This window comes from Leucoraja erinacea, chromosome 3 (assembly GCF_028641065.1).
Source record: "Leucoraja erinacea ecotype New England chromosome 3, Leri_hhj_1, whole genome shotgun sequence".
Lineage (NCBI taxonomy): Eukaryota > Metazoa > Chordata > Chondrichthyes > Rajiformes > Rajidae > Leucoraja > Leucoraja erinaceus.
Window position 1 is genome coordinate 88,673,852 of NC_073379.1, and position 11,252 is coordinate 88,685,103.

At 41.5% G+C, this 11,252-nt stretch overlaps 1 protein-coding gene across 1 annotated transcript in view; it reads left to right on the forward strand.

Moving 5' to 3' along the window:
* Nucleotides 1-10,738, forward strand: part of dtwd2 (DTW domain containing 2) — a 166,482-nt gene extending 155,744 nt beyond the window's left edge. Inside the window, 2 exon segments of the mRNA XM_055631016.1 lie at nucleotides 6,865-6,993; nucleotides 9,657-10,738. Of these exon segments, the coding sequence (XP_055486991.1) occupies nucleotides 6,865-6,993; nucleotides 9,657-9,818 (291 nt within the window). The 3' untranslated portion in view covers nucleotides 9,819-10,738.
* The last annotated feature ends 514 nt before the right edge of the window (nucleotides 10,739-11,252 follow it).

The following is an 11,252-nucleotide window of genomic DNA, read 5'->3' on the forward strand; positions in this document are numbered from 1 at the left end:
AATACAGAGTCACCGATCTTGTCATCATTGGAGCATTAAAAATAGAAATGTATCGGATTATGCTGTGAACTCTAATGACAAGAAATGGCAGAGAGTTGTGGATGTAGCTCAGTTCATCTCACAATCCAGACTCCTGACCATTGATTCCATCTACACTTCACGCCGCCTCAGAAACGCAGCAAACATAATCAATGACATGTCCCACCGCGCTCATCCCTCAGGCAGAAGATACAGAAGCTTGAAAGCAAGCACCACCAAACTCTTCTTCTTTCGAACGAAGCATAAACCAAAGGAATAGTTAGATGTCAAGCCGGGTGTTGAGATCTAACCGGGCATGCAACACACCAAAGTAAGAAACAGCTTCTTCCCCTCTCTCAGGCTTCTGATAAGCTATGGTACTGGAGGGTTCATCCCTACCCCATTGTGGAAATTGGACTTTTTCCTCAGGAACTTGTGTGCTACAATGCTGGGTATTAGCATTGCACTATATCTTCCCCTTTGCTCGATCTATTGTAATTGAGTTTTGCTTGATTGTATTGGAAATGGATTAATTGTAAATTAATTGTTTAAGCATCACACCAGCCTTCTCTAAGATCCCACTTCCTGAGTCTTATTTGCACCAATTGCATGAATTTGGAAAGGAACAGAAAAAATAGGGCATTTTAAAATATTTGTATTGGCTTTTTTGGATATATTCTGATAACAAAAGTATTTTAATTCACAGATTGAATTTGTTCTCACGTGCATCCGACCAAATCCAGGCATCAATTGCTATCAAAGATTTCTGAAATTCTTTGAGTAAAGATTTGCATTTCTCCCAATAGGGATTCAGACAATTAATTACTTTTTTGTTATTCAGTGATCTCTGATTAACATAATTGATTCAAGTGTAGAACTGAGACTGATTGCTTTCCTCACTTAGTTTTCTGAACTGAAATGAAATCATATAAGTTAATGATTTGTTACAGGAATAGCCCAAACTTGTATATCTGTGACTTATTGCTGCTGTAAATATAAATACATTTTAAAATTGGCAATTTGGAAGATTACTGATGTGAAAATTTTGACTATGACTGTTGGTTATAGTAAAGCTGCAATCCAGTACTGACTTTATATTTTTGCAATATCATTGTCAAAAATTGAGGAAATAGGAAATTTAAACAAGCTCTGTAAAAGTGAGTGAAATAAGACCTAATGCTTCCATATCTGCTGCCAGTGATATTAACATTGTCAAAAGGTTGACATGGAAAATAAGTGAAAATCTGTTTCATGTAAAGATGGTTGATATTAAATCATGTTTTACATTGGCAGTCATTCTTTCAATGCATAATAAAATCCAAGATGGGTCTGGTGGCCAACTGACTTCATTTTCTTAGACCTTCCTTCATTGTACTCTGATTCAGACCTAACCTAAAGAAAAGGCAAACCCTGTCAAGGGAGACCTTGTGCTTGGTTCCCTCCTCGACAATTTTCTGAAATCATTAGTGTTTGTAAGTAGGGGTTAGAAATTCCATTCTTTATAAAACTGATCTGCTACTACAAGTATCTGGAGAATCAAATGTTCAGATCCCGCATCCAACAAGATTGTTTGCATTTTTCTGATAAATCTGTTTTACCAGTGTGAAAGACTGCTCGATTTTAAGTCACAAATTACTTTCTAGAGCGTATTGACTTTTTGCAACCTTTTGTGCCAGCTTAGAAAACATTGATCTGGTGGGAGTTAGTATGAATTTCCATAAATTGTGCTTGTTTGCAGGGCTTGAAAGAGCCATGGTCTCGAATGGGCATTATTCAAAAGATTTTGTTGTTAATTTCTTTTCAATTTGCAAAAAAATCTGACTTTTACAGCGCCCTCCATAATGTTTGGGACAAAGACCCATCGTTTATATATTTGCCTCTGTACTCTACAATTTGGGATTTGTTATAGAAAAATTCACACGTGGTTAATGTGCACATTGTCAGATTTTATAAAAGGCCATTTATTTACATTTTGGTTTCACCATGCAGAAATTACAGCTGTGCTTATACACAGTCCCCCCATATATCCAAGATGGCAGCACCGCCTTAGCAGCTGCGGCTCGCCTGCAGTCCGTTTGTTTTTTCTTTTTTTGTTTGTTCTTTTGTCCTGTTTTAGTTAATCTTTGGTTTTATTTTATTATGTTGTGTATGTGTGTGGGTGGGTGGGAGAAACGTGTTTGGTCTCTTCCTTCGGGGGGATGCGACTTCTCTTGTCGTATCCCCCGTGTCCGTCTCCGTCTGCGACGAGGCCGAATAGCGGAGCTGACAGCCTCGGAGCTGGGGCAGCGTTCCAGCGGCAGCGGCGACCCGACATCGGAGCTATAGCGTTCCGGCGCCAGCGGCAGCAGCAGCGGCGACCCGACATCGGAGCTGTGGCGTTCCGGCGGCAGCGGCGACCCGACATCGGAGCAGTAGCGTTCCAGCGGCAATGGCGACCCGACATCGGAACTGTGGCGCAACGGCGGTGGCGACCCGACATTGGAGCTGTGGCGTTCCGGCAGCAGCGGCGACCCGATCTCGGAGGATTGGCCACTGGCCCGGTGGACGACCACGTCGGGAGCTCACAGGTCACAGGTTGGTGACCTGTTTTTTACCGGAGCTCCCGCGACAACAGCTTTGTCCGCTGGACTGGAGGCCGGCAGCTTCAACCACCCCGGGCCGCGGAGTTTCAACCAGCCGGTTCGCTGCGCTTGGATTCAGCCGCGGGACTTACTTACCATCACCCGGCGGTGTCACAACATCCGAAGCGTGGATTGCCTCGGAGCAGGGGGAGAACAAGGTGGGAAGAGACAAGGACTTTAAGATTTTTGCCTTCCATCACAGTGAGGAGGTGCCTGGTGAACTCACTGTGATGGATGTTAAATTTGTGTTTATTGTGTTTGTCATTTTTATTATATGTATGGCTGCAAGGCAACAAAATTTCGTTCAGACCGAAAGGTCTAAATGACAATAAAGGCTACTTTGACTTTGACTTTGACTTTTGACTTTCAGGGCACCATAATGTTTGGGACATATGGCTTCACAGGTCTTTGTAATTGCTCAGGTGTGTTTAATTGCCTCCTTAATGCATGTATAAGAGGGCTCTCAGCACCTAGTCTTTCCTCCAGTCTTTCCAGCCCCTTTGGAAACTTTTATTGCTGTTTATTAACATGAGGACCAAAGTTGTGCCAATGAAAGTCAAAGAAGCCATTATGAGACTGAGAAACAAGAATACAACTGTTAGAAACATCAGCCAAACCTTAGGCTTACCAAAATCAACTGTTTGGAACATCATTAAGAAATAAATCATTGGTGAGCTTACTAATCGCAAAGGGACTGGCAGGCCAAGGAAGACCTCCACAGCTGATGACAGAAGAATTCTTTCTATAATAATCCCCAAACACCTGTACAACAGAGCAGAAACATTCTTCAGGAGTCAGGTGTTGATTTATCAATGACCACTGCCCGCAGAAGACTTCATGAACAGAAATACAGAGGCTACACTGCAAGATGAAAACCACTAGTTAGCCGCAAAAATAGGATGGGCAGGTTACAGTTTGCCAAGAAGTACTTAAAAGAGCAACCACAGTTCTGGAAAAAGGTTTTGTGGATAGATGAGATGAAGATTAACTTATATCAGAGTGATGGCAAGAGCAAAGTATGGGGGAGAGAAGGAACTGCCCAAGATCCAAAGCATACCACCTCATCTGTGAAACACGGTGGTGGGGGTGTTATGGCCTGGGCATGTATGGCTGCTGAAGGTACTGGCTCACCCTTATCTATGTTGATTATACAACTGCTGATGGTAGTAGCATAATGCATTCTGAAGTGTATAGACACATCCTATCTGCTCAAGTTCAAACAAATGCCTCTAAACATTGACCGGCAGTTCATTCTACAGTAAGACAATGATCCCAAACATACTGCTAACGCAACAAAGGTGTTTTTCAAAGCTAAAAAATGGTAAATTTGTGAGTGGCCCAGTCAATCACCTGATCTGAACCCAAATGAACATGCCTTTTATATGCTGAAGAGAAAACTGAAGGGGACTAGCCCCCAAAACAAGCATAAGCTAAAGATGGCTGCAATACAGGTCTGGAAGAGCATCACCAGAGAAGACACCCAGCAACTGGTAAGGTCCAAGAATCGCAGACATCAAGCAGTCATTGCATGCAAAGGATATGCAACAAAATACTAAACATGACTGCTTTCATTTCCATGACATTGCTGTGTCCTAAACATTATGGTGCCCTGAAATGGGGGGACTATGTATAAACACTGCTGTAATTTCTACATGGTGAAATTAAAATGTACAAATATGGTCTTTATTAAAACCTGACAATGTGGACTTTAGCCACATGAGATCTTTTCTATTACAAATCTCAAATTGTGGAGTACAGAGGCCAATAAATAAATGATGGGTCATTGTCCCAAACATTATGGAGGGCACTCTATATTCATATGGCTATAGATTTTTTAACAAGTAATTATTCAGTATTTCAAATTAAGTACTCGATGATGATGAGTAAGAACGGTGATAAAACTGCTTTCTATTTAAAATAGGCCATCTTCTGCAAGTTACCGTTTTAAATAAATGCAGGCGTCGTTGTTATTGAAATTATTATGTTTTTAAATTACATTTTTAAATGCTGCTCCGTGGTATTCTTTGCAAAATTAGCATCCGTCTATTATCAAATGAGCAATAAAATGGGCGACAATTTCCAAGGCGGCTGCTCTTTTTAGTGTGGCTCCAATGAGATTTGCTTTTGCTGTGGAAACTCAAGCTGAAGGTTTTCCTATCGCTTAGAATTGCATGTGCCGATGAAATAGAGGGGTTCAATGTAACAAAAGTCGGCAATGTGATGCTGACTGAGGAAGGCAGAAGACCCAGTTAATCAGCATGACTTGGCAAAAAGGCAGTGTTTTGTGACATACATTTACAATGGTTCCATGACTGGAAATTCCCCAAGGAACTCACAGACAGACAGCTCTTAAACTGTCACTTTGAATTACTGCCACTTTATGCATTCTTTCAAGAAAAATATGATTTATTTATGTCTTGGTGACAGTATGTTTGAAGTTGTATAGGTGTTTTTATGCTGTTGTGCATGTATCTAAAAGGCTAAGGCTATTTGATGCATTAACCATTTTGGGGATTGGATTCTAAAATGTTGTTGTGAAAATATCACAACTCGAATCTAAAATGTTTATGTGAGAAAAGTATCACCGATACTTCTCAGCCTCTTAACATTGGATATTTTATTTAGAAGGTAATTTAGAAATGATAGCGAAGCTCCACCCACAGGTTCAAGAGATAAAGCCAACTTTTGCAGCCACCTTCAGCCAGACATGCTGCCTGGTCCTTCGTTCCAGCCTCCTCCTGCAACCCTGGATATCACATATGCCAGGTTTCTGCCATTTGTTACACCACATTAGGAGACCACATTAAGCTTCAGTTACACCAAAGATCATGGAACCATATGTCATCCTGCCTGTAGTCCAAGATTTGGGGTCTTCTTCTGGCCATTTGTCCAAGTACTGAACCAGGTTCAGGAATAGCTACTTCCCCACAGACATCAGGCTATTAAACATGGCTCGGACAAAACTCTGAACATTAATAGCCCATTATCTGTTATTTGCACTTTATCAGTTTATTTATTCATGTGTGTATTTACGTATATAATGTTATATAGACACACTGATCTGTTTTGTAATCAATGCCTACTATGTTCTGTTATGCTGAAGCAAAGCAAGAATTTTATTGTCCTGTCAAGGACACATGACAATAAACTCTCTTGACTTGATCCAACAAAGTGAAAAATTACAGGTAAAAAATGGCCTGAATAAGAATAAGAAGAAGATCCAAAATAAAAGAAGAAAATGCTGAAAATTCTCATCAGGCCGGACAGCCATTTTATACGGAGTTAAAACTTCATGTTAAAGATCCTTTGACCGATCTGGGAAAGTGTTTAGAGTTTGGAAATTAGAGACCAAGGGACGAAACAGGCCCTTTGGCCCACCGGGTCCACGCCGACCAGCGATCCCAGTACACTAACAAACACTATCCTGAGGATACATTGTACACTGACAATGACAATTAAATTGAATCTGAATCTGAATACTGAGTTGGATGATCAGCCATGATCATATTGAATGGCAGTGCAGGCTCGAAGGGCCGAATGGCCTATTCCTGCACCTATTTTTTCTATGTTTCTATCCTACACACTAGGGACAATTTACAATCCGGAGCACCTGGGGAAAGCCCATGCAGTTGCGTGGAGAACATACAAACTCCCTACGGACAACAACCACAGTCAGGATTGAACCCGTGTCTCTGGCTTGCATCCCGAGACTTGTTCAAATAACGCAATACCGATCCTGGGGAAGGCTACTGTATAACTCATTCATCTAAAAAGCAGCTATTTACCATGATCATCTGTCGACTGTTGCTTCACCAAATTTGTTCCAGGCTTGTGCGATGGGATTGTTTCTTTCCACTGATTAACTTTTCACGCCATCTCCAAAGAAGAGGTATAAATCCTGGTTTTCATTTGTATTTTATCAAATTCCCCATCAATAATCATCTGGGTTAGAGATTGTGGAAGAAACTTAACCAGAAACTTAACTGAAATACCATGGCAACGAGATCAGGGATTGGGTATCCTGTGGCATCTAACTCACATGTGCGTTTATTTTGGTTTGTTTTCTGCGGATCAAGTCAAATTTGTCAAATTTTGGTAATGCCACTGTTAAGGGTCTTGCAATGTTTTATGTGAAATGCGGTTATATATTAATTGGATTGATCTTATCAGGAAACTATTAGCTTCCAAATTAATAATATAGCTTTTTCATTGTATTTGTCTTTAGGTTCAACTCAAAACGAGTTTATCAAGCCAGTACATAATTCGAACGCAGCCAAATAATACTTGTCTCTCTACACTGGAGTGTGCAGCCTTCGCGCTGTCAATTGTGGAAAAGGACCATTGCATTCATGAGGTAAGTCACTCGAGAGTCACTTCTCATTTATCATTCTAACCACTTGTTGCACTTAATATTATATTTGAACTACAAGGACAGCCACACATAATGTTGTAATAGTTTCTAATTTCTGATAAATATTTTGGTTTATCTTGTCCCTACCAAAATGAATAATCACTGCCACCCATTTGCACCTGTCTTTATTCTTTTGATTATCTTTGCATTCATTAGAAATTGCCTTCAAATGCCTTTGATTCATTAGTAAACTTGTGGAGATTACTCTTTGTTCTTTCATCTGAGTCATGAAGACAAATTGCAAATCGCTGGGACTACAATATTGATCCTTGTGGTTCTCTTGGTAGAAGTCTGCCAAACTGGAAATTATCCATTTATTTCTGTTCCTTTTGTTTCATCCATTAACCAATCATCAATCCATGGTAACATATTGCCCCCAGTCACATTTCTTTATTTTATTTTTTAAACTTTTGTGTAGCACCTTATCCTATGCCTTTTGGAAAACTATGTTCTTTTATTTATATCTTCAATGAAGTTTTAGATTTGTCACACTTCACTTCCCTTTTGTAAAACCATGTTTTGATCTTCACACTTCCATATTGCCAATTCACTAATAATGGATTTGAGTATTTATCTAACAATTGATGTCAGATTATCTCATTTAAAAATAAATTGGATAGTTATATGGATGGGAAGGGAATGGAGGGTTATGGTCTGAGCGCAGGTATATGGGACTAGGGAAGATTATGTGTTCGGCACGGACTAGAAGGGTCGAGATGGCCTGTTTCCGTGCTGTAATTGTGATATGGTTATATGTTATATGGTTATTAATTGTTCTCTTGTTTCCTATTTTCATGAGTCATAGGAGCAGAATTAAGGGGCTGTCCCACTGCGGCGACCTAATCTGTGAGTTTAGAAGAGTTTGCCCTCGACTCAAACTCACAGCATGGTCGACACGTGATCCTAGGAGGTCCCATGAGGTCACTGGAACTCTCCTTCATGCTCGAGGGAAGTTCCCGAATACTCGCGGCCTCAGCTAGGTCGCGGAAAATTTTTCAGCATGTTGTAGATCTTCCGTGAATAAAAATTGGTCGGCATGGTTCTTTTGAACTAGTAGTGCAGTGGAGTAGGGTCGCTATTTAGTTACAGGCAGTCAAGGGCAGCCGTAGGCAATCTCCTTCGCTGACTCGGCATTTTGATTGGCTCATTGGAGTTTTTAGGACCGAGGTAAACCGACCGTTAGGTACAAAGCCCATTAAACTTCATTATACTTCTTAAAAATGGCTCCACTCTTTCTCCTCCCCTTCTCTCCCCTTCTCTCCCCCTCTCCCTTCCCCCCCCCCCCTCTCCCTGCCCTCTAAAGGTCTTATCATACACTGTGCAGCTATCTTTTACCTTACTCTTCATCGCGGGTGTGAATTTCAGACAGCGCTCCCCTGCTTTCCCTGGCCCTCGCTTTTGCGATGTGTTTGTGTGTGTATGTGCGGTCAGTCGATCCAGCTCGCGGTTTCAATGCTGACGGTCGATCCAGTTCGAAGTTTTCCAGGCGAGTGCCCTTGAGCTTGAAGGTCGAAGACATTCTTCTTAACTCGCAGATTAGGTTGCTGCAATGAGACAGCCCCTTTAGGCCATTATACCCATCAAGTCCACTCCACCATTCTATCATGGTTGATCTATCTTTTCCTCTCAATCCCATTCTGCCTTCTTCCTGTAACCTTGGACGCCCTTACTAATCAAGAACATATTAATCTCCACTTCGAAAATACCCTAAGACGTGATCTCCACAGCCGTCTGGCATTGAATTACACAGATACACCACCCTGTGACATTTCTCTGTGATTCCTTTTCATCTTCCTGAAAGTAATCCCGCAGATGAATGGATGCGATGGTGATGTACGAGTCCACATATAAGGGGCAGGGTGGAGTGAAATTCCATTGTCATAGGTCCATTGTCACTTTCACTTTGAGCAATACCAGGAGAGAAGCACTGGCATGAATAGAATAATACAATCAGTTGCAATAACTGTAATGCTTGCAATTCTATTCTGTTTTATAAATGCCACAGTTGGAATAGGATCATCTTTAGGTTCAAGTGCTGGTAACTTTATACCCAGAGAATCATTCAAACAGGTGAATTGGTTGATCTCCGTGTGGTTTGTACATCCTGTTACATGCCAAGTGGCTGCTATATTTATCAGTGTATCAGTGGCCACATTGAATATGAAGAGCTTTAAAACATGCAAGGCTTCTTTCTTGTTTTAGTTTAAGTTATAATACCTCATGGAAACAGGCCCTTCGGTCCACCGAGTCCACGCAGACCCGTTCACTTTGCTCCCATGTTTTCCACTTTCTCATCCACTCCCGAAACTCTAGATGCATTTTTTACAGAGGCCAATTAACCTACAAACCCACACATCTCTGGGACCTGGAGAAAACCTGAGCAGACAAAGGGAGACCATGCAGACTCCACACTGACAGGGCCTGAGGTCAGGATCAAACCTGGGTCTCTGGCATTGTGAGGCAGCAGCTCTACCAATTAATCAAGGCAAACATGGTTTCTATCTTAACTGATACTATCATAACAGATGTCAAAATATTAATGTTAGAATATTAGTATTCAATAGTTAACAGGGATTTCAGGTGTTCTTATTGTTTTATATCAATAGGTTATACTTCGTCCCCTTCGAGCATTGTGCTCATTCCAACTTCAGCATGGAGCTCAAGTCCATCACAGTAAGGAACATCTGATTAAGAATGGATTATACGTAAAACAGATGCCAAAGAATAAACATAAACCTAATAAAATGGAATGTTTAGAGAAAGAATAGGTGATGGGTATAATTTTAAAATTACATTATTTTTTATGAGCAGAGCTTTATGACAGTGGTTTTCTGTCTCTGAATCTCTTCATTTTCATTTGAACTGGACATTGGTTTGCAAAAGTTTAATTCCTTGCTTATTTCTATTTTGATTTTTTGTCTTAATAAATTCACCAGGAGTAAGTTTCTTCAGAGTTGCTTCTGTTGTACTTCCATGATTTAGGTGCAAAAATTCATGAAAAGTCTTATTTACTGAAGTCAGTAGGGTTTCTTTTGAAATTGGGTCATTGTTCTGGTGCTGAGGTTGAAGAATATTCAGTTCCTCAAATCATAGGATATTATTTGCTATTTCATGGTATTCTCTGTGGCCAGGTTAAAAATCCTGCAATCTTCACGAATAATGGCAAATACAGCAGGCATGTCTTTATCCCTGCTCGGTGATTAATAGGAGTCTGAGGGGTAACTTCGCACAAAGGGTGATGGGTGTATGTAACAGGCTGCAAGAGGAGGTAGTTGAGGCAGGAACTATCCCAATGTTTAAGAAACAGTTAGACAGATACATGGATAGGACAGGTTTGGAGGGATATGGACCAAACGCTGGCAGGTGGGACTAGTGTAGCTGGGACATGTTGGCCGGTGTAGGCAAGTTGGGCTGAATCACTCTATGACTCCGTGATCCCCTTTGCCATGAGAATATGTGGTCTTACCCAGGTTTCATCATAATCACTGCCAGCGATTGGCAACCCAAGAAATGGCAGATGCAGGAATCCTTAAACAAAACACGAGGAACTCTGCAGGTCAGGCAGCACCTGTGGAGGGAATTTACAGGTGATGTTTGAAGTCGGGACCTTTCTTATTAGACTCTATTATTGGGTTTGCTACTGAGGGTACCCGGACGTGGTGCCAATGGACAAGAAGCCAAAGCAAAGAAGTCGAAGCCAAAGAACCGAATGGAAACGAGGCCGAGACGCCAAAAAACCGAAAGAGTACGAAAACGAAAACACCAACTAACTGAAAGGGCGGGACGCATAAAAGCCAACTAACCAAAAAGCTGCGTCACCTAAAAGCAAACTCACCGAATGGCCGCTCTGTCGAAACGCCACCTACCCAAAAGGGGGCGTCGCCTACAAGCCAATGAACTGACTGCCGCTCAACAGAAAAGTCTAATAACGGACATGACGTTGCCGGGGGGGCAGGACTTGTCAGCGATTGGTCCAAACCCCTGCTTACATCACATCACTATAGAGGGATGAACATTGTCCCACACCTCTGCTCCACCCGACCCATAGCCCGCGGAGGGTGGACGCGGGGGTCTGGACCAATCGCTGACAAGTCCCGCCCCACGGCAACGTCATGTCCGTTATTTAACTCCTCTTTTTTTTACTAAATATTAATTTTATTAGAAGCAATTGTACAAGGAGAAAGTAATCGACATAACGGTTA